Source organism: Ruditapes philippinarum, unplaced genomic scaffold (genome assembly GCF_026571515.1).
Source record: "Ruditapes philippinarum isolate M1 unplaced genomic scaffold, ASM2657151v2 ctg799_1_1_1_1, whole genome shotgun sequence".
NCBI lineage: Eukaryota > Metazoa > Mollusca > Bivalvia > Venerida > Veneridae > Ruditapes > Ruditapes philippinarum.
Genome location: NW_026863240.1, coordinates 139,526 through 165,149, shown reverse-complemented (window position 1 = coordinate 165,149; position 25,624 = coordinate 139,526). Strand labels below are relative to the sequence as shown.

Genomic DNA, 25,624 nt, shown 5'->3' with positions numbered 1-25,624 from the left:
TTGAAAAAAAAATATGATTTTTAAATCAAGCAAAAAAAACAAAACAAACAAGCATAATGAGATGTTTGGAATATCACCACATGGTAGAAGGTAACAGTTCCATTTATTACATACCCCAGTTATAAACGAAAGTAAAAAGAATCATGGTACTTGAAGTATGGAAATGATAAACACTTACAAACATTGTACTTGATGTTACCTGTGATTTATATAAATACATGTATAGCAAATGTACCTCTGGTTGTAAATTTGGTGATTTGATTTAGTTTACTGTTGTTGTTTTTAAACAAAGAAAACAAAACAAAAACCTTTTATATTTTTAGGGAAGGTGAAAATGAGGTATGGTATTACAGTACAAAAGGTCAAATAGAGGAGTTATTGGAAGTGTTAGATCAAACTGTATGGGAGAGGGAACTCAGTTTTATAGTGAGTGACCTTAGAGATGATATAAGCCGACAAATGAAAATCACTGAAGAACTCACAAAAGAAAAATGCACTAATAAAAAATCAGCGTTAGAAGTTGAAATTGGTAAGGTTTGTCAAATATGGTCAGAATGAAGTTTTTATGCCCCAGGCATATACTATTGAACCGTTGGTGTATCTGTCCGTCCATCTGTCCGTACGTGGTTAACCTGAAACGGCAAGTTGGATTTTTTTTAAGTTCTACCCGTACCAATGGCTTTATAATTTAATAGTAAAGTACATGATCTGGGCAAGTTGCATAACTATTGCTTTCATTTTTGTGATCACAATTTCTCCGGCGTCTGTCAGTGCGTCAGTACCAACAATTTGGGTTAAGGGGCTATTTTCTTTGTTGTTTTCTTTTGGCCCATAAACCCTTTGATCATGGAATGAACCTATTGTTCTCCTTTGTTCTCTTTACTGTTATATAGCCCCTAAACCCAAAATGTTTGCTCGGACGTGTGCTGTGCATCTGTCATCAACTTTTTTACAATCAACTGTTCAGAACCACTTGGCAAAATTTGATAGAATATTTTCCTGGGATGTTCCTAGCATAAAGCTCTACTAAAATAGTTTAAATGGTTCTGCTCCATTGAACATCTTGGTCAGAAGGGCTAATAAATAAATTTTAAAGATGAAATCTTTAAAAATCTTCTCTGAAAGTGCAAGGCCTATTTTGTATGTAGCAACAACTTATGAAACTCTACAAAAATTGTTCAAAATATAGCCCTGGCCTAGGGTCTTATTTGGCCTCTCGCCAGGGGGTCATTGATTTTTAACCAGGTGTGAAGAAAGCTGGTTATTGTAATGCTGAAGTCAGTGGGCTGGCATCAACTTTAGGTTTCCGCTCAATAATTTGTGTTTGCTTTGGTCTACTGACACCAAATTTGGTGTATACATAGCTTATATAAAAAACAGCTTGTGATTGCTACCCAGGTCTCTGTGATCAAGGTCAAGGTCAATGTTGCTAAAAATAGACATTCAGTTTCCACTCAAGAACTTGATTTTGCTTAGGCCTATTGACACAGGGCCTTTTTACCCTTCTTTGCTGTAGCTGGTACCTGGCTACTTCCCAAAGCCAACTTACTACCTTTTTTTCCCAAAAAACAGTCTAAAATTCCCCTTCTTGCAGAGATTTCTCCTTTCAAAGAAAAGTTAAATCGAAGAAAAAAAGCTAGTCTTGTAAACAAACTTTCTTGTTTAAAAAAAGATTGTTGTTTTTGTCCAATAAAAGCTAATTATTCAATTACCCACTAGAGGGATACCTTGATTCAATAAAATTGATGTTAACTCAAAGCGGTCTGAGTTTGCAACTTTATAAAAGCAACATGGGAAAACCCCGCTGCCTTAGATTTTTGTGCACACGTGATTTTTTTATGACAATACGGCGACCGATTTACAATGTCGCAAATGTAAACAATGTCACTGTACAAGAAGAAAATACGATTGAGTGATGTTTGTAATTGTTTATTAAAAATTTGACAAATTGTTGACCTTCCTGTAAGTGCAAGAGAATCCAATACTGTATCCCCTGGCAAAATCGTGTGGCTGAGTAGCACAACATGCCCAAGTGTGGGAAATAGCGAGCCTTGCACAACAGTGCTAAAATAGTGTGGGTACCTTATATTTAAGATGCTGATTGGCATTGCTACTTAGATATCCGTCAGTCCGTCCGTTCGTGCGTTTACCTTTTCATTCAAATGACTTCTCCAATACCACTTGACTAAATTTAAATGAAGCTTGGCAGGCATGTTCCTTGCATGAAGCTCTACCAAAGTTGTTAAAAGAATTAAATTCCTTGAAGAGCTTTTTAGTTCACCTGTCACTTTGTCCGTCGTCCGTAAACTTTTACTTTAAATGACAACTCCTCATAAACCACTAAGCCAATTTCATCCAAACTTCACAGGAATGTTCCTTTGGTGGTCACCTTTGAAAGTTGTTCAAAGAATATAATTCCATGCAGAACTCTGGTTGCCATGGCAACCAAAAGAAAAAACTTTAAATATCTTCTTCTAGAAAACCCAAAGAGCTAGAGCTTAGATATTTGGCATGAAACATCTTCTAGTGAGTGTCTACCAAGTTTGTTCAAATAAAAGCCCTGGGGTCAAATTGGCCCGCCCCAGGGGGTCATTGATTTTCCCTATATGCATATAGTAAAAACTTTTAAAAAATCTTCTTTTAAAGAACCCAAAGAGCTAGAGCTAAGATATTTAGCATGAAACATGTTCTAATGGATGTCTACCAAGTTTGTTCAAATAAAAGCCCTGGGGTCAAAATTGGCCCCGCCCCAGGGGGTCATTGATTTTCCCTATATGCATATAGTAAAAAACTTTTAAAAAATCTTCTTTTAAAGAACCCAAAGAGCTAGAGCTAAGATATTTAGCATGAAACATGTTCTAATGGATGTCTACCAAGTTTGTTCAAATAAAAGCCCTGGGGTCAAAATTGGCCCCGCCCCAGGGGGTCATTGATTTTCCCTTTATGCATATAGTAAAAACTAAAAAAATCTTCTTTTAAAGAACCCAAAGAGCTAGAGGTAAGATATATAGCATGAAACATGTCCTAATGGATTTCTACCAAGTTTGTTCAAATGAGAGCCCTTGGGTCAAAACTGGCCCCGCCCCGGGGGTCATTGATTTTCCTTATATGTGTATAGCAAAAACCTAAAAAATCTTTTTTGAAAAAAACCAAATAGCTAGAGTTTAGATACTAAGCATGAAACATCTTCTAGTGAGTGTCTACTAAGTTTGTTCAAATAAAAGCCCTGGGGTCAAAATTGTCCCTGCCCCGGGGGTTATTCATTTTCCTTATATGTGTATAACAAAAACTTAAAAAATCTTCTTTGAAAAAACTCAAATAGCTAGAGTTTAGATATTAAGCACGAAGCATCTTCTAGTGAGTGTCTACAAAGTTTGTTCAAATAAAAGCCCTGGGGTCAAAACTGTCCGGGGGACATTGATTTTCCTTATATGTGTATAGCAAAAACTTAAAAATCTTCTTTGAAAAAACCTGAATAGCTAGAGTTTAGATATTAGGCATGAGACAATTTATAGTAAGTGTCTACAAAGATTGTTCAAATAAAAGCCCTGGGGTCAAAACTGGTCCTGCCCCAGGTGTGTCATTGTTTTTAACTATATGTGTAAAGAAAAAACTTGAAAAAATCTTCTTTTAAAAAACCCAAGGAGCTAGACCTTAGATGTTTAGCATGAAACATCTTCTAATGGGTGTCTACCAAGTTTGTTCAAATAAAAGCCCTGGGGTTGAAACTTGCCCCGTTCCGGGGCCTATATACAGGTGAGCGACTTCAGGGCCATCATGGCCCTCTTGTTTTAGCTCACCTGAGCTTGCTCAGGGTGAGCTTTTAGGATCGTTGAATGTCCATCGTCTGTCCACATTTGTTTGTTAACACTCTAGTGGTCACATTTTTGCCTCATTCATCATCAAACTTTGTCAGGATGCTTGTCAAGGTAATTGATTGGATGAGATTGAACATGGGTCATCTCGGATGAAAAACTAGGTCACAGGAGCTAAAAATAGAAAAATCTTGTTAACTCTCTAGTTGCTACTGTTATTATCCAAATATCTTGGACATTGGTTTGCAAGTTTGTTTTAATGATTTTTAGGTCAAGTTTGAGTATGGGTGAACTGGGGTCAAAAACTAGGTCACACTGCCCAAATATGGAAAAACCTTGTTAACACTGACAAAGGTCACATTTTTGACTCAACGTGTCATGAAACTAAGTAATTGCTCAGATGAGTTTGATGGGTCAGGAGAGCGATCTATGGCCATCTTGGCGCTCTTGTTTATAGTGTCATAGCAATTTGAATTTTTTTTTTTTTTAAAAATGCTCATGAAGTAATCAAATGGGTTAAGTTAATTTTTCTGGCTGTTCCTAAAAACTTTTTTTCTGAGATCACTTTTAAAGAACTTGAAATTTTCCAATAAATTTACTTAAAAAGAAATAGAAAAGTTTTTACATTAGTTATACATATTCAATTATTCATCTTGAGAAAATTCGATCTTTTGATTATCTAATGTATAAACATAATTTCCTTATAAGGCATGGAAACGCAACACATTACTATGATATAGATAAACTAAGAACCCAAACTATTTAATGTTAATTTATGTCTTCCACAATGGCATAATTGAAAGGCCAAGGCCTTTGGAATGTTACTGATGTTCTAACCGACAGGTAGGGAACTTTTGTATTGCTTGCTCATGTATAAGTGACAGTAGGTGGATGAATCTTCTTACTGTGTTTGCAAGGCTTTTTTTCACAGGTTGGGGAAGCAGCCCAGCCCTTAATTTTGGGGGAAAATTACACAGTATATTTGCAAAAAGGGAAGAAAAAACTCGTAATTTCAATTTTTGAGGAAAACTGCATGATTTTAAAGAAATTTTCTTTGGGGAAGCAGCCCTATGAGGGCCCCTTCGATAACCGAAGGCAAAAAGGCCCTGGCTTGAAAGAAATGATAACAAGTTAAATTAAATAAGTTTGCAAAAAATATACAGTGATGGGAAGTAACAGCTTCTTGTACACAATAAGACATACACATTGAAATGTAAAAGCTTAATACATGAGACAGTGATTCTGTTTACCCACTGTGTTAATTAAAGGCAAAAGCTAAAAAATGGCTGAAATATTGGAGAACCATTTAATACTGAGAGTAAAAGCTGGATGAACTTGGAACACATTTGTAAATGTTCTTCCCCATAGTGAAAGTGAAATGTGGCGTGGGACCTATTGTATGAAGTGTGAACTTACTGCTTTAAAATAATGTTTAAGTATTGTTTGTACTTTTTCCTCGCAGCCAATCTAGAAAAAGTTCAGAGTGATAGATTAAAACAGCGGCAAGAAGAAATTGCACAAAAGCTGAAAGAAGAAGAAGAAAGGAAAACTAGAGAACTGGAAGAGAAAAAGAAAGAGGAAGAACAAATAAAAATAAATGGTGACCATGGTGAACAAATAGATACAACTGAATCAGTATGTTCTGTTATTCTGTAATTACCTTGTTTATTTAAAAAATAGGGAGAGCTATTGTACTCGCTCATCCAGGTGTCATTGTCACACTTTGGTTAAGTTTTTGCATGCAAGTTGCTATTTCCAAAACTTTTGAAGGGAATGGATTGAATCTTCACAGACTTATTGGAGAGCATGAGTAGGAGGTCACTGTCCAAGGCCCACAACTAACATGGATTTTGACTAGAAATATGGCCCTTTTTCAACTTGGAAAATTCAACATTATCCAGGCTTTAGTTTCACCATCAAGAATTGAGATAGTCAAGCACCAGTCTTATTAACAGCTCTTGCTTTTATGCCACCGCAGCATCTGCAAAGCAGTGGCATATAGCGATATACCTGTTTGCGTGTGTGTGCGTTCAAAAGGAATTATAAAAATAAATTTAAAAATCTTCTTGTAAAGACCCACAAGGCCTAGAGCATAGATATTTTGGATAAGGCATTGTCTGGTAGACCTCTTCTAAGACTGTTCAAATTTTAGCCCTATGGTCAAAATTGGCCTTATTGATGTTCACTGTATACATAGAGTAAAACTTTAAAATACCTTCTTGTCTGAAGGTACAAGGCTTAGAGCTTTGATATTTGGTTTATGATACCATCTATAGGTCTGCTACCAAAGTTGTACAAATTTTGCCTCTAGCATCAAACCTGGCCCCGCTGGGGGGGGGGGATAAGTTTTCCTTATATGTATATACCTAAAACTTTAAAACTCTTATTCTCTGAATTTTCAAAGACTAAAGGTTAGATATTTGGCCTGAAACATTGTGTAGTGGACCTATATCAAGATTGTTCAAATTATAGCCCTGGGGTCAAAATTGGCCCTTCCTGGGGGTCATTGATTTTCATTTTGTACACACAGTTAAACTAACAAAAAGAGCTTAGATATTTAATATGAAACAATGTCTGGTGGACCTGTATGAAGGTTGATTAAATAAAAGCCTTGAGGTAAAAATTTTGCCCTGCCAAAGGGGCACAGTGACCTTCTTTCTTGCCCTTTGATATACAACCATGATTTGGACCATGTGCACAGTTTGAAATGTAAAATTGAATTTTATTATCCGCTTACCTAGATTTTGACAAGTGACCTACTTCCTCTTTTATGTACAGCTATACAATTTGGACCATGTGCACAGTTTTAGATGTAAAATTAAATTTTAATATCAGCTGAATTATATTTTGACAAGTGACCTACTTTCTTGTCCTTTCATGTACAGATATGGAATTTGGACCATGTGCATAGATTAAGATTTATCCTGCTTCTGTCTATATAATCAGCTAGATAAGCCTTGTGGGATAAACTTTTCTATCTCCAGTCATTACATCACATGGTTATGTTTTGTATGTTTACACCTGCAAGATGTGCGATTATTTGTTATTTTGAATGTAGCTGTGACATTTGGCAAATTCTGTTCGGATCCGAGAGGTTAATTTAAGAGTAAAATAAGAAAAAATCGTTCGGAATACGGAGTAGACAGGTTCTGGATCCGAAAGGTTTTTATGCCACCGCAGCATCTGCGATGCGGTGGCATATAGCGATTCACCTGTGTGTGTGTGTGTTTGTTTGTTTGTGTGTTATATAGATTATATAGTGAACTTAAAAAATCTTCTTGTGAAAAACCACTAGTCCAATTTCAACCAAACTTGGCAGGATTGATCCTTGGGTGAAGGGCTTCCAAAGTTGTTCAAAGAATTTTATTCCATGCAGAAATCTGGTTGCCATGGCAACCAAAAGGAATTATAAGAATAAATTTAAAAAATCTTCTTGTAAAGATCCATAAGGCCTAGAGCTTAGATATTTTGCATAAGGCATTGTCTGGTAGACCTCTACCAAGATTGTTCAAATTATAGCCCTGGGGTCAAAATAGGCCCCGCCCGGGGGTCATTGATTTTCACTATATGTACATATAGTAAAAACTTAAAATACCTTCTTGTAAAGACCCAAAAGGCCTAGAGCTTAGATATTTTGCATAAAGCATTGTCTGGTAGACCCTTACCAAGATTGTTCAAATTATAGCCCTGGGGTTAAAATCGGCCCCGCCCCGGGGGTCATTGATTTTCACTATATGTACATATAGTAAAAACTAATACCTTCTTGTAAAGACCCAAAAGGCCTAGAGCTTAGATATTTTGCATAAGGCATTGTCTGGTAGACCTCTACCCAGATTGTTCAAATTATAGCCCTGGGGACAAAAACAGCCCCGCCCCGGGGGTCATTGGTTTTCCCTATATGTATAAAGTAAAAACTTATAGTAAAAACTTAAAAAAAAATTCTTCTAGCAATTGACAAATGCTAGAAGTTAGATATTTTGCATGAACATTGTGAAGTGAATCTCTAGCAAGATTGTTCAAATTATAGCCCTGGGGTCAAAATTGCCCCCGCCCTGGGGGTCATTGATTTTCAATATATACAAATAGTAAAAAATCAAAAAAAATCTTATTCTCTGAAGGTACAAGGCTTAGAGCTTTAATATTAAATTTTGTTAAATGATATCATCTATAGGTACTCTACCAAAGTTGTTCAAATTTTGCCTCTAGTGTCAAAATTGCCCTGCCCCGGGGGCCATAGGTTTTCCTTTAATGTATATAGTAAAAATGGGAAGAAAGCTACAGCTTAGATATTTGACTAAAAATGTTGTTTGGTGGACCTGTATCAAGATTGTTTTGAATTAAACCCTTGGCCTTGCCCCAAGGGGACAGTGACCTACTTTCTTGTCCTTTGATGTACAGCAATGAAATTTTGACCTTGTGCACAGTTTTAGTTGTAAAATTGAGCTTTGATATCAGGTGACCTAGATTTTGATGATGTGACCTACTTTCTTGTCCTTTGATGTACAGCTATGAAACCATGTGCACAGATTAAGATGTAAAGTGAACTTTGATATCAGCTGACCTAGATTTTGACAAAGTGTCTTTCTGTGTTGTCCTTTGATGTAGTCGTGAAATTTAAGCTGTGTGAAATATGACCTTCACCACCGAATTCAATAGACTCGAGTGCATTGGTATATTCCTACTCTGATCTTTTATTGGAATAACAATATATTTAACCACTAATCTGATAATAAGAATTAGATAGGTCAGGGATCTATGCATTATGACAATCTTCAATTGTAAAGAAACAAAAAAAAATCTGTTCCTACACTACTATTTAGTGTTGTATTAATGCGGTGGCATAGCATTTTTCTCAAATGCAATCTTGTTTACTATTGAAAATAGAACAAATAAAATCAGGACCGTACATTTTGTTCGGATAAGAAAGGATTCCGGATTAGAAGGGTTCGGATTAGCAAATTTGCTCAAATTTTGCCCATAGCCTCAAAATTGGCCCACCCCAAGGGGTCATAGGTTTTCCTTATATGTTGATACATTTCGTAAATTTTTTTTTAAATTCTTCTCTGAATTGACAAAGGCTATAGGTTAGATATCTAGCATAAAAATTTGTGTAATAGACCTATACCAAGATTGTTAAAACTATAGCCAAGGGTTCAAAATTGGCTGATTCATTGATTTTGATTATTTACATATACAGTCTAACTTGCCCATGCGACCACATGTATTAAGCGACTTTTGTCTTAAACGACCACTTTAAATTCCCCCCCCATCATTTCCTCTCTTATATTTTTAATGTATTAAGCGACTTTTGTTCAACGCGACCAGCGACCGCTAATTAGTCACCTAATTGAGAGCAATCATTTCATTAAACGACCACTTTTACCTGTGAAGTAATTGTGTTTTTAGAGAACGCTGCCTCGTAATGTCACAAGTGTCAACAATCAAAACACAACAAATAAATGTGTGAAAAACTTTATCTCCCAAACCGTTTAAGCGTTAGCAAATGAAGTTAAGTACACGTGTGACATGTATTATCCAATGATATCGAATAAACAATGCAACGCTCCGCCCCTACTGATGTGGTGTATACGCTTCGCTTGTTGACATTTAGACTGAAGTGAGTTGACCTTGAACTTGATCAGCAATTAAATTAGATGAAGTTTGTTTATTTAGAATGAAAAAATGCACAACAGAAAAACACCTTTACTAATAGTGTTTTCGTGTTGGAGACAAGGAAAAACAACGGAGAAGTTAAAAAAATCTGGAAAAAATGTCAAACATGTACGTAATGGATCAAAACTGTTTTGTCAATAAATATCTGAAAGTTATTTTTTACATTGGCATTCATTTAGATAATCGAGCGTACTAATTATTCAACATTTATATAAAAATGAAGTTGTAAAACATTCCCACCGCATAAGAAAGATGTCATTGGTAAATTTTGACTTTTATGTCATGCTTTGTCTTAAGAGACTGTTCCATTAAGCGACCGTTTTGGGTGTTTCCCTTGTGCGGTCGCTTAATACAAGTTTGACTGTAGTATAAAAAATAAAAAAAATCTTCTTTTAAATTTTAACTATCTAAGGAATAGGTAATGCTTAATTGTAAAGATAGCATTTAAAAAAAATGTAACTGTATTTTAAAGTTTAAAACAGCAATGTAATACAGTAAACACCTATCAATTATTGCACTGTGACCTTTGTATCTTATCATCAGACACATCTGCACATTTATTTTGAGATGTCATGCTGAAATATGACCTTGACCCTGAAATTCACTAGACACAACTGCATTATGTTCAATTGTATAGAACAAAACAAATCTACTTCTGTTATATTGATGCAGTGACATAGCATTTTTTAGCTCGACTATACAAAGTATATGGAGAGCTGACCTACTCGCCCCGGCGTCAGCGTCCGCGTCCAGATTTCAGATTAAAGTTTTGGTGCAGTAAAATATTTTTCACTATAAATTTCTTAAGGTATCAACTTCAAACTTCAAATATATGTTCCTTATCATCAACCACATCTTATGTGACAAAGTTCATAACTCTAGCACCAATATTTTCAGATTTATCTCCCCTTGGAACATAGAATTTTCCTTAAAAAATACTATTTTTTACTGTTACTTCTTTATTTCTTAAGGGAGCAACCTCATACTTCGATTTATGTACCTTATCATCATCTCCATCTTAGGTGACAAGGTTCATAACTCTAGCAATAGTATTTTCAGATTTATCTCCCCTTGAACTTAGAATTTTCCTCAAAAAATACTATTTTTTACTGTAACTTCTTTATTTCATAAGGGATCAACCTCATGCTTCAAATATATATGTACCTTATCATCATCCCCATCTTATGTGACAAGGTTCTAACTCTAGCACCAATATTTTCAGATTTATCTCCCCTTGAACTTAGAATTTTCCTTAAAAAATATTATTTTTTACTGTTACTTATTTATTTCTAAAGGGATCAACTTCATACTTCAAATATATGTACCTTATTATCATCCACATCTTATGTGACAAGGTTCATAACTCTAGCACCAATATTGCAAAAATTATATCCCCATAAACTTAGATTTTTTTTTCTAGAAAAATGTTATTTTTTACTAAAACTTTTTTAGTTTTAAAGGTACCTACCTCAAACTTCAAATACTTATTCCTTATCATCAATTACATTTTATGTGACAATGTTCATTACTCTTGAAGCAATATTTACAGATTTATCTCTCTTTGAACTTAAGATTTTCTTTAAGAAATATTATAACTTCTTTACTTTTTAGCTTGACTATTCGATAAGAATAAGTAGAGCTATTGTAGTCACCCGAGCGTCAGGGTCGGTGTCGGCGTCTGCGTCGGCGTCGGCATAACCACTTATGTTAAAGTTTTTGTAATAGTTTAAATATTTTCAAAGTCCATTGACATATGGCTTTGAAACTTTGCACACTTGTTCACCATCATGACCCCAACCTGTAGACAGGAGGAGGTAACTCTATCAAGAATTTTTACAGAATTATGCCCCTTTTTGGACTTAGAATTTATGTTAAAGTTTTTGTAATACCTCAAATATTTTCAAAGTCCATTGACATATGGGTTTGAAACTTTGCACACTTGTTCACCATCATGACCCCAACATGTAGACAGGAGGAGGTAACTCTATCAAGCATTTTGACAGAATTATGCCCCTTTTTCGACTTAGAATTTACGTTAAAGTTTTTGTAATACCTCAAATATTTTCAAAATTCATTGACATAAGGCTTTGAAACATATTGAAATTTTATACTCTTCTTTGAGAGCATAATAGGACTCTCTCCAAGGCCTATAACTGTAATATGGATTTAAAGAAAAATTTTGCCTTTTTCTTTACTTAGAAAATTTTACCTTTAATCAAGGCTTTTTTTACTATCAAGCACTAAGAATAGTCGAGCGTTGCTGTCCTACCGACAGCTCTTGTTAAGGTATCTACTTCAAACTTCAAATATATATTTCTTATCATTACACACATGTTGTGTGACAAGGTTCATAACTCTGGCGTGACTGTTTCTAGAATTATTCCCCTTGATCTTGGAATTTATGTTTACAAATGTTAATTTTTTTACCGTAACTTAATACATAATTATTCATAATTGATTTTTCTTTCATAGTTTTGTCCTCCTTACTGCGTCCAGTATTTTATTAGTCGAGCTTCGCTGTCTCCTGTGACAGCTCTTGTTCACAAATGCAATCTTCTATATTTTGGCCCCTCCCCATACAAAGCAGTGTAATCAATGCAGGATTGACTAAAATAGGCATGCATTTTACCTGAATAAATGTTAGTAATCAATTAAAAACTTTTGTTTTAACAAGAAACAATAAGACATGTAATGAAGTGGCTTCATGAAAAGCAAAATGAAGGCAAAGCTTAAATAATACTAGTATATAGCAGAAATTGTACAAAACTAGCTATGGTAGTTAGTATCTCAATGTTTTGATTACACTGCTTTATATGCTTGAGAATGAAACATATTTGAGCATGACATATGTTATCAAATACTTTTCATTTTGGATAAATGTACTCATGCTAATTGAAAGTAAACTACACAAGTAGCTAATAACAATTGATGCTTATATACATATACGTCGTACATGTATCTGAAATAATTTAAAATAAAAAAGGAAGGGAAGAGGTTGGCTAATATAGGGAAGAGTGGGCCAGCATATAAAAAAAATATGTTTAATCCTCTAAAGATTGTGAAAACTTGACGCTGTTATTAGTCAGGGAAAAATGGTCTTGGTCAGGGAAAATTCAGGGAATTTTGATTTCTCTTCTTTGTGGGAACCCTGTCTATGTAAATTGAACTTTGATATCAGCTGACCTAGATTTTGGCAAAGTGACTTAAAGTGATAAAGTGACTTACTGTCTTGTCCTTTAATGCACAGTCATGAAATTTATGCCATGACCACCAAATTCACTAGACTCATCTGCATTGTGGCAAGTTTATTTCTTAACGTATCTACTTCAAACTTCATATATATGTTCTGTATTATGCCCCCACCATATAATGGCTGGGGCATATAGTGTTACCCTGTTCGTCCTTCCTTCATTCTGTCATTCCGTCATCATCAGTTTCCGTTCATTATTTTAGTAACGGTTGCACACATTCAACTCAAATTTTACATATGGATATGTCATGAGAAAATACAGGTCAAGTTCGAATTTGGTCATGGTTCGATGATTTTTGAGTTATGCCCCTTTTACTTTGAAAATGATATGAAATTTTCAGTTTCTGTTCATTATCTCCTCTAGGGTATTACACATTGAACTCAAATTTGACATACGGTATGGATAAGTATAAAAAAATGCTCAGGTCAAGTTCGAATTTTGTTATGGTTTGATGATTTTTGGCAGAGTTATGCCCCTTTAACTTTGAAAAAAAAAAAATCAGAAATTTTAATTTTCCGTTCATTATCTCCCCAATGGTTTTACATATTCAACTCGGATTAAAGATATGGATATGTCATAAGAATGCATTGGTCAATTTCAAATTTGGTCATGGTTTGATGATAGCTGACAGAGTTATTTATCCCTCTTGAACTTTGAAAAATAAATCAGAAATTTTAATTTTCTGTTCATTATCACCCCAATGGTTGTACACATTCAACTCAAATTTGACGTATAGAAACATCTTAGGAATAAGCAGTTCAAGTTTGAATTTGGTCATGGTTCAATGATTTTGGACAAAGTTATCTTTCTTGAATGTTGGAAAAATGTTGAATTTTCAGTTTCAGCACTCATACTTTTCTGGAAATCTATGTAGCCATTATTTTGGCTACAAATATGCAATATGGAATTTACAAAAGGTTAACACTGAATAGTTTCAGACCCTTGAACTTTGAATAAAAATGGTTTGTGTTAACATTGAAAAGTTTTAAGGGCTTTGAACTTAAAATGAAAAAATAATTTGTGCAAACAAATTTGGAACTAAATATTATAACATCTGAAATTTTGGCTGCATGCAGGGGCATCCGTATCGTGAAAACGACACATTTCTAGTGATCACAATTTGTCCGGCGTCCACCAGTTGTCCGTCTGTAAACTTTTACTTTAAACAACATCTCCTAATAAATCACTAAGCTTATTTCATCCAAATGTCACTGGAATGATCCTTTGGTGGTCACCTTTAAAAATTGTTCATAGAATTTAATTCCATGCAGAACCCTGGTTGCCATGGCAACCGAAAGAAAAAACTTAAAAAGCCAAAGAGCTAGAGCATAGATATTTGGCATGAAACATCTTCTAGTGACAGTCTACCAAGTTTTTTCAAATGAAAGCCCTGGGATCAAAATTGGCCCCGCCCCAGGGGGTCTTTGGATTTCCTAATATGTATAAAAGAAAAACTTAAGAAATCTTCTTTTAAATTATCCAAGTAGGTAGAGCTTAGATATTAAGCATGAAACATGTTCTAGTGAGTGTCACTATGTTTGTTCAAATAAAAGCCCTTGGGTTAAAATTGGCCCTGCTCTGGTGGTGGAGGGGGGGGTGTATTTTGATGTTCCTGATATGTATATGGAAAAAACCAACAAAAAATCTTTTTAAAAAACCCCAAAGAGCTAGAGCTTAGATATTAAGCATAAAACACCTTCTAGTGGATGTCTACCGTCAACCAAGTTTTAAATAAAAACCCTGTTGTCTAATATATAAATATATATATCTCTGTATATATATACAGAGAGAGAGAGACAGACAGAGACAGAGAGAGAATAAGTTATATATTTTTACAGATTTATTATTCGGATTTATAATCGTAACTTATGCTGATGAACACAGTAGTAAAAGAGCAGCTTCCATTGATAGCCTTTGTATTCATATTTTCTTGTATAAGTGATGTTTTGGCATACGGAATGCCTCTGTTTTTAGGTAGTAACTATTTCAGGAAAAGAGTCTGTAATATCTAGTAAAATAATTTGTTGACTTGATTATATATTACACAGGTAAATGTTTCCTCACAGAACATAACAACTGTGACTGACAGTTATGGTATTACAACAGAAATCATCACAACAAGTGATATAGGTAAAGTTGAAGTAACAGAAACTGTTGAAACAACCACAACTACAACAACAATAACCTCAAAATCTATCAGTGTATCTCCCTCAGGGGATCATGTTGTCAAAACTATAGAACCTAGGATTGTTAGTGCAGAAATTAAAACAGGGGAGCAGTCAAATTCTCGAGAGCCAACCCCAAATAAGGATATCTCTCCTAACAGTGATACTTCACAACAAAATGGCAATATTAATTCATCACAGGCAGCAAAGGGGGATAATAAAGTTATTGTGATTGGCTCAGATGGTAAACAAATGCCAGGTATTATGAACATTCAGTCAGTGTGTCCAAATACATCAAAACCAGGTACAACCTTTGTACTGCTGAATAAGGAGGGATCTCAGATGAAGATCAGTTTAGCTCCAAGGAAATCTGAGAATGCAGAGAAATCTGAAGAAGAGGAGCAGGAAAATGGGCAACAAAGTAAGAACTTATTTTTAGCTCACCTGAGCACAACATGCTCATGGTAAGCTATTGTGATCCCCCATAGTCCATCATGCGGCGGTCTGCATTTGTCCGGTCTATATCTTGCTCATTCTTTGAAGGATTACAAAATAATTTGGTACAAATGTTCACCATAATGGGGTGGTGTGTCGCACACAAAACCCAGGTCCACGGCTCAAAGTTTTTGATCACACTTGGGGATCAGTGCAAAACCTGTGTCCAGAGATTATACCTCTTCATGCATTGAGGGATTTTAATTACCTCGGGACAAATATTCTCCATAGTAAGGCAGAGTGTCGCGCCAAAGAGTCGTCTATGGCAAAGGTCAAGGTCACACTTAGGGGTCAAAGGTCAAATAACAAAATAAAATATTCGTTTGCGAGTATAACTTCTATATAAGGATGGATTTTACTATAACTTAGCACAATGTTCACCATGTTGAGTTGAGTTGTCTCACACAAAATTCAGGTCAAGGTCACCAGAGGTCAAAGGTCAAATAAGAATATTAAAATTTGTTTTTTGGGACTGTATCTTGCTTATGCTTTGAAGTATTATGCTTAGGGGTCGGAGGATTTCTAGATCTACATTTTCATGCTCCCCGAAGAATGAGCATTTAGTCGCCGCTTTGTCAGTCCGTCCGTCCGTCTGTCCGTCCGCTCTCACAGGACAGTAATAATGTGGCTAGAGGGACATAAGTAACTGTTCTTTCTCTTTTATGTCATTCATTCCGTAAGGTTTTTATGTGGCTATTTTCTTTTGTGTGGCTGAAAAGAACAATAGAGAACAATATAGTAGCCACATTATTACAGTGAGTGTCCCGTTAGAACATCCGTCCGTCCACTATTCTTGTCCGGGACATAACTTTGTAACAAGTATCAACATGAAACTTTGTAGGTAGATAGATCTCATTGAATAGAAGTGCTGTGCAAAAGAACCATAACTCTGTCTTGCCTAATTTTGAAGTTATTGCCATTTGTTCATTTTTAGCTCACCTGTCACAAAGTGACAGGGTCAGCTTTTGTGATTGCTTTTCGTCCGTCCATCGTCCGTCGTCCGTAAACTTTTACTTTAAATGACATCTCCTCATAAACCACTAAGCCAATTTCATCCAAAGTTCACAGGAATGTTCCTTTGGTGGTCACCTTTAAAAATTGTTCAAAGAATTTAATTCCATGCAGAACTCTGGTTGTCATGGCAACCGAAAGAAAAAACTCAAAGAGCTACAGCTTAGATATTTGGCATGAAACATCTTCTAGTGAGTGTCTACCTAGTTTGTTCAAATAAAAGCCCTGGGGTCAAAATTGGCCCCGCCCCAGGGGGTCATTGATTTTCCCTATATGCATATAGTAAAAACTTAAAAAATCTTCTTTTAAAGAACCCAAAGAGCTAGAGCTAAGATATTTAGCATGAAACATCTTCTTATGAGTGTCTACCAAAATTGTTAAAATAAAAACCCTGGGATCAAAATTGGCCCCGCCCCAGGGGGTCATTGATTTTCCCTATATGCATATAGTAAAAACTTAAAAAATCTTCTTTTAAAGAACTCAAAGAGCTAGAGCTAAGATATTTAGCATGAAACATGTTCTAGTGAGTGTCTACCAAGTTTGTTCAAATAAATGCCCTTGGGTCAAAATTGGCCCTGCCCAAGGGGGTCATTGATTTTCCTTATATGTGTATAGCAAAAACTTAAAAAATCTTCTTTGAAAAAACCCAAATACCTAGAGTTTAGATATTAAGCATGAAACATCTTCTAGTGAGTGTCTACAAAGTTTGTTCAGATAAAAGCCCTGGGGTCAAAATTGGTCCTGTCTGGGGGGTCATTGATTTTCCTTATATGTGTATAGCAAAAACTTAAAATCTTCTTTGAAAAAACCCAAATAGCTAGGTCATTGTTTTTCATAATATGTGTGTAGTAAAAACTTAACATCATGAAACATCTTCTAATGGGTGTCTTCCAAGTTTGTTTAAATAAAAGCCCTGGGGTTTAAACTGGCCCCACTCGGGGGGCCTTTATACAGGTGAGCGACCTCAGGGCCATCATGGCCCTCTTGTTTAAGCATACTTTAGGTTATAAAATTAGATTTAGGGGTAGTGGGAGTCATGCAGAATTTCCTTTGTTTGCCATACTGTCCTGTTCTAAATCAATAGATTGACAAAACAGTGGGATCCTTTTCCTATGGACACATTTCTGGTCTTTATAGATTTGGATAAGAACACATGACAAAACTGACATGTTGAATTATTCTGATATGTCTTTTACCTTTAATTGACCTTTACCATCAAGGTCAAAATGTAGAAATTTGATTTATTCATATCTGGATTGGACAAAAAGCACTGATGATAAATTCACATGATAACCCAAGTGTGACCCTAACCTTTGAATGACCTTGACAAGTCAAATATGACATTCTGTTAAATATCATAAATATCTGTTTGATTTATATTATATTTACATGTTACTATTATTTCTTTATTTTAAGATGTTGGGAGAACAATGATCACAAGGTCCAAGACTGGATCCCTAACTCCTAAGTTGTTCTCAGATTCTGTGATGGGAACTACTATTAAGACTACTACTTCAAATGTGAAATCCATGAATACATCATCCACTGACGAAGTTCTCATTATAAACAAGGATGGAGAGATAACAAGGATAGCTCGTAGTAAACTTGCTTCAACATCATCCATATTCTCCCAACAACTTTACTTTAAACTAGGTATCCATGTTTTGTTTTTAGCTTTCCTGAGCACAAAGTGCTCAAGGGTGAGCTTTTGTGATCACTCTGGTCCGTTGTGCGTCCTTCAAAATTCAGAATTCAGTTCCATGCAGAATTCCATACCATGATAAAATCAGGTTTAGTGGGTGTCTCCCAAGTTTGTTCAAATAAAATCCCTGGGGTCAATATGGCCTCCCAACAGGAGTCATTGATTTTCTTTATACAGTTAAACTTTGTTTGATTGCTTGAATACCTCCCTTTGCTCGAACTCATCGCCCAGTTTCGGCAAAATTTCTATGAAATATATATTGTTCTACTTTGGATCACTTGAACACAGATCACTCAAATTCTCGAACTTGATCTCTGGTCCCTACAGCAGAAATATAGTGAAAATCATGCCTTATCAGTGGAACACAAAAAGACAACTAAAAGTTGTGGGTCAGCATGTTCGGAACAAGTGACAGCTGGCGAGACATGTTTTTAACACCTCTTGATTGTGATAAAGGCAATTAAGGTTAATTTATACAGAATTAGAGCTGTTGTTACCAATTTGTTTGTTATGACGTAATAATACGTAAAATGTAAAAGTCAATCATTAAATGACGTTTACCCAGAAGGCTTTAATTATCCCGGGCTGATGGAAACTGGAGGGGGATATTTTAATTATCCGGGGCTGATGGAAACAGGAGGGGGATATTGTTTTGGCGTTGTCCGTCCGTCCGTCCTTCTGTCCGTCCGAATTTCGTTTCCGTGCTAGTTCTCTGCAACTACTGACTGGAATGCAACTTAATGGGAACCTTCAATACCAAAAGGAGATATGCATATCGTCGCTTTGTTCCGGTCAGACCTTTTAACTCAGAATTATGGCCCTTGATTAGTTAAGCAGTATGCATATAGAGCAATAATCATTTCCACGCTTCTTCTCTTCAACTACTGGCTGGAATTCAATGAAACTTTATGGTAACCTTTAATACCAATAGGAGATGCGATATCTTCGCCTTGTTCCAGTCAGACCCTTTAACTCAGAGTTATGGCCCTTGATTAGTTATGCAGAATGCATAATATAGAGCAATAATTGTTTCCGTGCTATTTCTATGCAACTACAGGCTTTAAGTCAACAAAACTTTACCAGAACCATCAATACCAAAAGAGATGCGCATATGGTTGCCTTGTTCTGGTCAGACCCTTCAACACAGAGTTATAGCCCTTGATTAGTTATGCAGTATGCAGTAAGAGCAATAATCGTTTCCGCAATACTTCTGACACCAATAGCTTGAATTCAATGAAACTTTATGGGAACCTTCAATGTTATGAGGAGATGCGCATATCATTGTCTTTTTCCGATCAGACCCTTTAACTCGGAGTTATGGCCCTTGATAAGTTATGCAGTATGCATATAGACCAATAATCATTTACGCGCTACTTCAAGCCATCCGGGGGTCATTGATTTTCACTATATGCACATATAGTAAAAACTTAAAATACCTTCTTGTAAGACCCAAAAGGCCTAGAGCTTAGATATTTTGCATAAGGCATTTTCTAGTAGACCCTTACCAAGATTGTTCAAATTATAGCCCTGGGGTCAAAATCGGCCCCGCCCCGGGGGTCATTGATTGTCACTATATGTACATATAGTAAAAACTTAAAATACCTTCTTGTAAAGACTCAAAAGGCTTAGAGCTTAGATATTTTACATAAGGCATTGTCTGGTAGACCTCTACCCAGATTGTTCAAATTATAGCCTTGGGGTCAAAATCGACCCTGCCCCAGGGGTCATTGGTTTTCTTTATATGTATATAGTAAAAACTTATAGTAAAAACTTTAAAAAAAAATCTGCTAGCAATTGACAAATGCTGGAGGTTAGATATTTTGCATGAAACGTGAAGTGAACTTCTAGCAAGATTGTTCAAATTATAGCCCAGGTGTCAAAATTGGCCCCACCCCAAGGGGTCATTGATTTTTACTATGTACGTATAGTAAAAAATTTAAAAACAATTTTGTCTGAAGGTACAAGGCTTAAAGCTTTGATATTTGGTATATAATATCATCTATGGTTCCTCTATTAAAGTTGTTATTTAATTATGCCCCTAGTGTTAAAATTGCCCTGCCCCAGAGGCGATAGTTTTCCTTATATGTATAAAGTAAAAACTTGAAAAATCTTCTTCTCTGAATTGAAAAATCTTCTCTGAATTGACAAAGGCTAGAGGTTAAATATATGGCATGAGACTTTGCGAAATGAACCTTTACCAAGATTGTTCAAATTAAAGCCCTGGGGTCAAAATTGGTTCCGCCCCGGGGGTCATTGATTTTCATTATGTACATATAGTAAAACGAAGTTTGACTGTATGTATGTACTAAAAATAAAAAAAAAATCCTCTTGTAAAAACCAAAAGAGCTAGAGCTTAGATGTTTTGCATGAAACATCTACTAGTGGATGCCTTCCCTGTTTGTTCAAATAAAAGCTGTGGGGTTAAAATTGCCCCGCCCCAGGGGGTCATTGATTTTCCTTATATGTGTTTAGTAAAAAGACAAAAAATCTTCTTGTAAAAAAAGGAAATCCTTAGAGCTTAGATATTTTGAATGAAACATCTTCTAGTGGTTGTCTACCAAGTTTGTTCAAATAAAAACCCTGGGGTCAAAATTGGCCTGCCAGAGGGAGTCATTGATTTTCTTAAATGTTTATATAAAAAACACAATTTTTTTCTATTATTCTGTAAAGGCTTTAGCTTAGATATTTGGTATGCAACATTGTATAGTGGTACTCTACCTGTTTTGTTAGCTTGTTTTTTCTGCATTTTTGGGCCATGAAAGAAATGTTTAAAAAGAAATCTTGAAAATATTTCAGGTATGGATGGTAATTACAAGCAATATGTTAACCAGTACACCACTCAGACTCTTGCCTTAAATAAACATCAACATAATGAAGAGCGGGACAAGCGGCGTTACTTATCTCATAAGTTCAGCCTTACCAACCTTAGTGAGTTCAAATGGAATGGAACAACAAATGGTAACAAGATCATGACTGTTTCTACTCTAAGATTGAGCCTGGCGCAACTAGAGAGCAGTTTAGCATCTCCATTTCTTCATCCGAATTGGCAGCTTCATCGTCAGTCATGGTTAAAAGCGTTGCACCATTGTACCAAGCCTGAGGACTTCTCTCTAGCCTTGACAATACTGGTGCATGTAATTAAACCTGTACTGTTTGTTACCTGTTTGGCATGAAGCACTTGTATGATTATTTACAAACTTTCTTATTTAATGATTTATTTTAGCATTAGGGAACTGATTACACATCCTTTTTGGAGATGAAAAATGGTTGTGTTGCTATTATATGAATATATGATTTGTTATTTATAATATCAATTCATTAGTTTACAAATTACTAAAATTTCAGTTTGAATGATTTTTATGCCACTGCAATGTGCGATGCTGTGTGTGTGTTATAGATTACTGAAAAAATCATAAACTAGGTCACAGGAGCTAAAAATAAAAAAGGCTTGTTAACACTCTAGTGGCTGAAGTTTTGATCTAAATTTCCTGGAAATCGGTCAGGAAGGTTATTTTAATGATCTCTAGGTCAAGTTCAAATATGGGTCATCTCCAGTCAGAAACTAGGTTACAGGAGCTATAAATAGAAAAATCTTGTTAACAGTCTAGTGGCTGCAGTTTTTGATTGAAATATTCTGGAAATTGATCAGGAAAGTTGTTTTGATGATTCTAGGTCAACTTTGGAATATGGTTATCTCCGGTTAAAAACTAGGTCACAGGAGCAAAAAAATAGAAAAATCTTTATAACACTCTAGTGGCTGCATTTTTTATCCAAATATTTGGCAATTTGTCAGGAAGGTTGTTTTGATGATTTCTAGGTCAAGTATGAATATAGGTCATCTCTGGTCAAAAAACTTGGTCACAAGAGCTTAAAATAGAAAAATCTTGTTAACACTCCAATGGCTGCAGTTTTGATCCAAATATCTGGAAATGGACCAGGAAGGTTGTTTTGATGATTTCTAGGTCAAGTTTGATTATGAATCACCTGAAGTCATAAACTAGGTCACACTGCCCAAATAAGTATTTACAGACCAGGGTGGTGATTTGAAGACTGAGAGAGCATAGCTATGAATTTGAGATGTTATAACAGTTTTGATACCTGACTGATCAACAGTTCAAATGAAACAAAAGAGTGGAATTACGCTTACCAGTGTATGATTTCCACACCTGTGCTCACAAGTAACCTAATTACGACTGCTTATTGCATTTGACTGACACATTGAACAAGCGTTATAGCAGATACAGTGGGGTATCAATTATACATGAAAAAAAAATCATGATCGGCGAAAAATACAATTTTTTTTTTTGGAGCCAAGGTTTATGAGCGTTATACTGAGATAAGCGTTATATTCGGAGAGCCTATATCCAGGCTCCAGTGAATGTATATAGTAAAAAAAAAAATTCTTCTCTGAATTGACAAAGCCTAGTGATTAGATATTTGGCATGAAAACATTGTGTTGTGGACCTATACCAAGATTGTTCAAATTACAGCACTGGGGTCACAATTGCCCCTTACCTGGGGGTCTTTGATTTTCATTATGTACATATAGTAGAAACTTTAAAAAAATTCTTCTTGTCTGGAGGGACACAACTTATATTGGAATGACTTTTAACATGTAATGCAATTTTTTGATAAAAAGATTCAAAAGCTTGGAGTTAATCTAAAGGTCATGATCTCTAGCAAGATTTCAGAAAGATATTTATGAATTGGTTAGAGGTCATGAACTCTAATTTGCAGGAATATTTGATGAAACAATTTGAGCTTATTATCAGGACATTATGATTCACACCATCTATATAAAGATGAATTTAAATGGTAATTGGTTTTTTATGTTTTTAGAAATTGATAACGCTTATGTGAAAAGACCGTATTTAAGAAAAAGTAAATGTACCTTCATTTCTAAGTTAAATACAGCGATTTGTTGTCAAATAAAAATTCTTTTATTCTTGAATCTTTAATTCTTAACTAATGTTTTTTTGGAAAATTAAAATCCATCTATTTGACGGCTATTCTGTAAGCGGAATATCGTACAGTACATGTCTGCACGTTTCCGTTTGTTTTTTCCCCCAAAATTATAGACACATCTGCACATTGCCATTCATTTGGCATGCTGAAATATGACCTGGACCCCCAAATACACTAAACACTACTGCATTATTGCAAAGTTCAATTTTATAGAAACAAAAAAAATCTGCTTCTGTTATATTAATGCCGTGGCATAGCATTTTTTCAGAAATGAAATACCACTGCCTCCGTGGTCGAGGGGTTAGAGTCGATGACTTCTAATCCAGTTGCCTCTCTGGCCTGGGTTCGATCCCCGGGAGTTGCTTTGGTAGTTTAGCCCGGAGGAAGGTTGTCTAGTACTGGTGTAACTCTCCAGGAATGATGGTTAGGAAACTACCCGCCTATATGACTGAAATACTGTTGGAAAAAGGTGTAAAATGAAACAAACAATCAGAAATGAAATCTTGTTACATAAAGGAAAAGTAATTTAAGGTTTTATAGATATTATATAATCAAACTCTCATTGCTAGGTCATGTTTCGATTTAAACGCATCACATCATTAGATCGAGAAGAAATGAAGAAAAAGGAAAGAGAACAGAAGAAATTAACTGAGGAAGAATTGGCCAGACCGGTTATATGGATCAAATACACTCTTGGGCTTAAGCACCAGGTATTGTCATTTTAATACTTAATTAGTCCCTACCTGTTTAATCGGACGGGTCTTTAGGTTTTACCCTCCAATCGTTTGTGTGTCTGTCTGTCCCTTTGATAATGCAAAAAAACTGAAAGTATTTTTATGAAACTTGAAATATTCGCAGATGGCAGTCTGGAGATTATGCACATCTGTTTGTTATGCCACTGCAGCATTATTCTGCTATGTGGTGGCATAATAGCAATTTGTGTATGCGTGGTTGCCCGAGTGCGTGCGTGTGTGTGTGTGATTATATAGTGAACTTAAAAATTGCTTGTCCAATTTCAACTTAACTTGGCAAGATTGTTCCTTGGATGTAGGTGTTCCAAAGTTGTTTAAAGAATTTGATTCCATGCAGAAACCAAAAAGAATTGTAATAAAAACTTTAAAATATCTTCTTGTAAAGACCCATTTGGCCTAAAGCATAGATAATTTGCATAAGCCATAGTCTGTTGAACATCAACCAAGATTGTTCAAATTATAGCCCTGCGGTCATTGATTTTTGGCTGGGTTTCACAATTTTTAGTATGGTGAATGTTGGGCGGGCGGGGAAAAACTTTTCGTAACAGTTTTCTCAGCAACTACTTATCACAGCCTCTTGATATTTGGCATACACCTTTGACACATGGTCCCATACTGTGGGATTCTATTTCAGGTCTGTCGCTCATCCACTTCCTTTTTATCGACTTATTGGGCAATGGTAGGAAATTTTCGTAACAGTTTTCTCAGCAACTACTTATCACAGCCTCTTGATATTTGGCATGCAGCATTGACACATAGTCCCATACTGTGGGATTCTATTTCAGGTCTGTCGCCAGGGCCCTCGATCAACCAAATCCGCGGCCGATTATCGGCCGCAGTCCCCCACCAAAATAGTATGTTTTTTTCCCCTAACAGAGGTAAAAATTCCCCCTCAAAACATATAAAGTGTTAAAGAAAAAAAATGAAAACTAATGTTTTTTTGGAAAGTTAAAATCCATCTATTTGACGGCTATTCTGTAAGCGGAATATCGTACAGTACATGTCTGCACGTTTCCATTTGTTTTTTCCCCCAAAATCTACTGTCACATGTTGGCCTTTCATCCTGTAAAAATGCTAAAATTTCAACAGAAATATGCAGAAAAAAACACAATTCCCATCAACAATTCGATTTCAAATTGTTTAATAATGAAATCATTTTTTTGTCTTCAAAATGTTATACCAACCACAGTAAATTTTGCCGTAAATTACAAACTTGTAAGTTTTGTTTTCATGATACTTTATGAAATAACTGATGGAAAACGAACTTATAATAAACAATACATTTAATTTTATATAATTTACATCAGCAACAACTAGAATTGTGGATGTGTAAACAGAAAACAGACGAATTTTCATTTGTCACATATTTTCGCGATGCCGAATTTTTACGATTGTTTTACAATGTCAAGAAAAGGAAGCTTTGTCTTATTAAAAGGTGTGTTAGAACACTAGAAATGTAGTTTATGAATAGAATTTACTTTAGGTCCATGTATTGTTCATATTAGTGGAAATGGAGATATTTGTCTGAATGTGTTTCTTAATGCTTATTTTTTTTGTGGGGTGGGGGGGGGTGGAGGGGAGTGAATCATAAAGAAAGCTAAGCAGCATAAAGGTCTGATGGTGTACAGTAAGGTGTTAAAAAATTTTCTTCAAATCTTATCAATCACTTCTGAACAGTTTAGTGTTACCTATTTGGGATTTTTAAAAAAAATAATATGCATGTAAATAAAAAAACAGCTTATATTTAAATAAGTTTATTTGATATTTGATCATAACAGAAAAGAGGAAAATTCCC

The 25,624-nt window shown here is 35.3% G+C and overlaps 1 protein-coding gene across 1 annotated transcript in view; it reads left to right on the top strand.

The window, feature by feature from the left end:
- Positions 1-261: 261 nt before the first annotated feature.
- Positions 262-25,624, top strand: part of LOC132721565 (nucleosome-remodeling factor subunit BPTF-like) — a gene marked incomplete at its 5' end in the record, with an annotated part of 145,789 nt that continues 120,426 nt past the window's right edge. Inside the window, 7 exon segments of the mRNA XM_060705888.1 lie at positions 262-529; positions 5,278-5,450; positions 14,788-15,325; positions 17,827-18,063; positions 20,909-21,267; positions 21,269-21,292; positions 23,647-23,787. Of these exon segments, the coding sequence (XP_060561871.1) occupies positions 262-529; positions 5,278-5,450; positions 14,788-15,325; positions 17,827-18,063; positions 20,909-21,267; positions 21,269-21,292; positions 23,647-23,787 (1,740 nt within the window).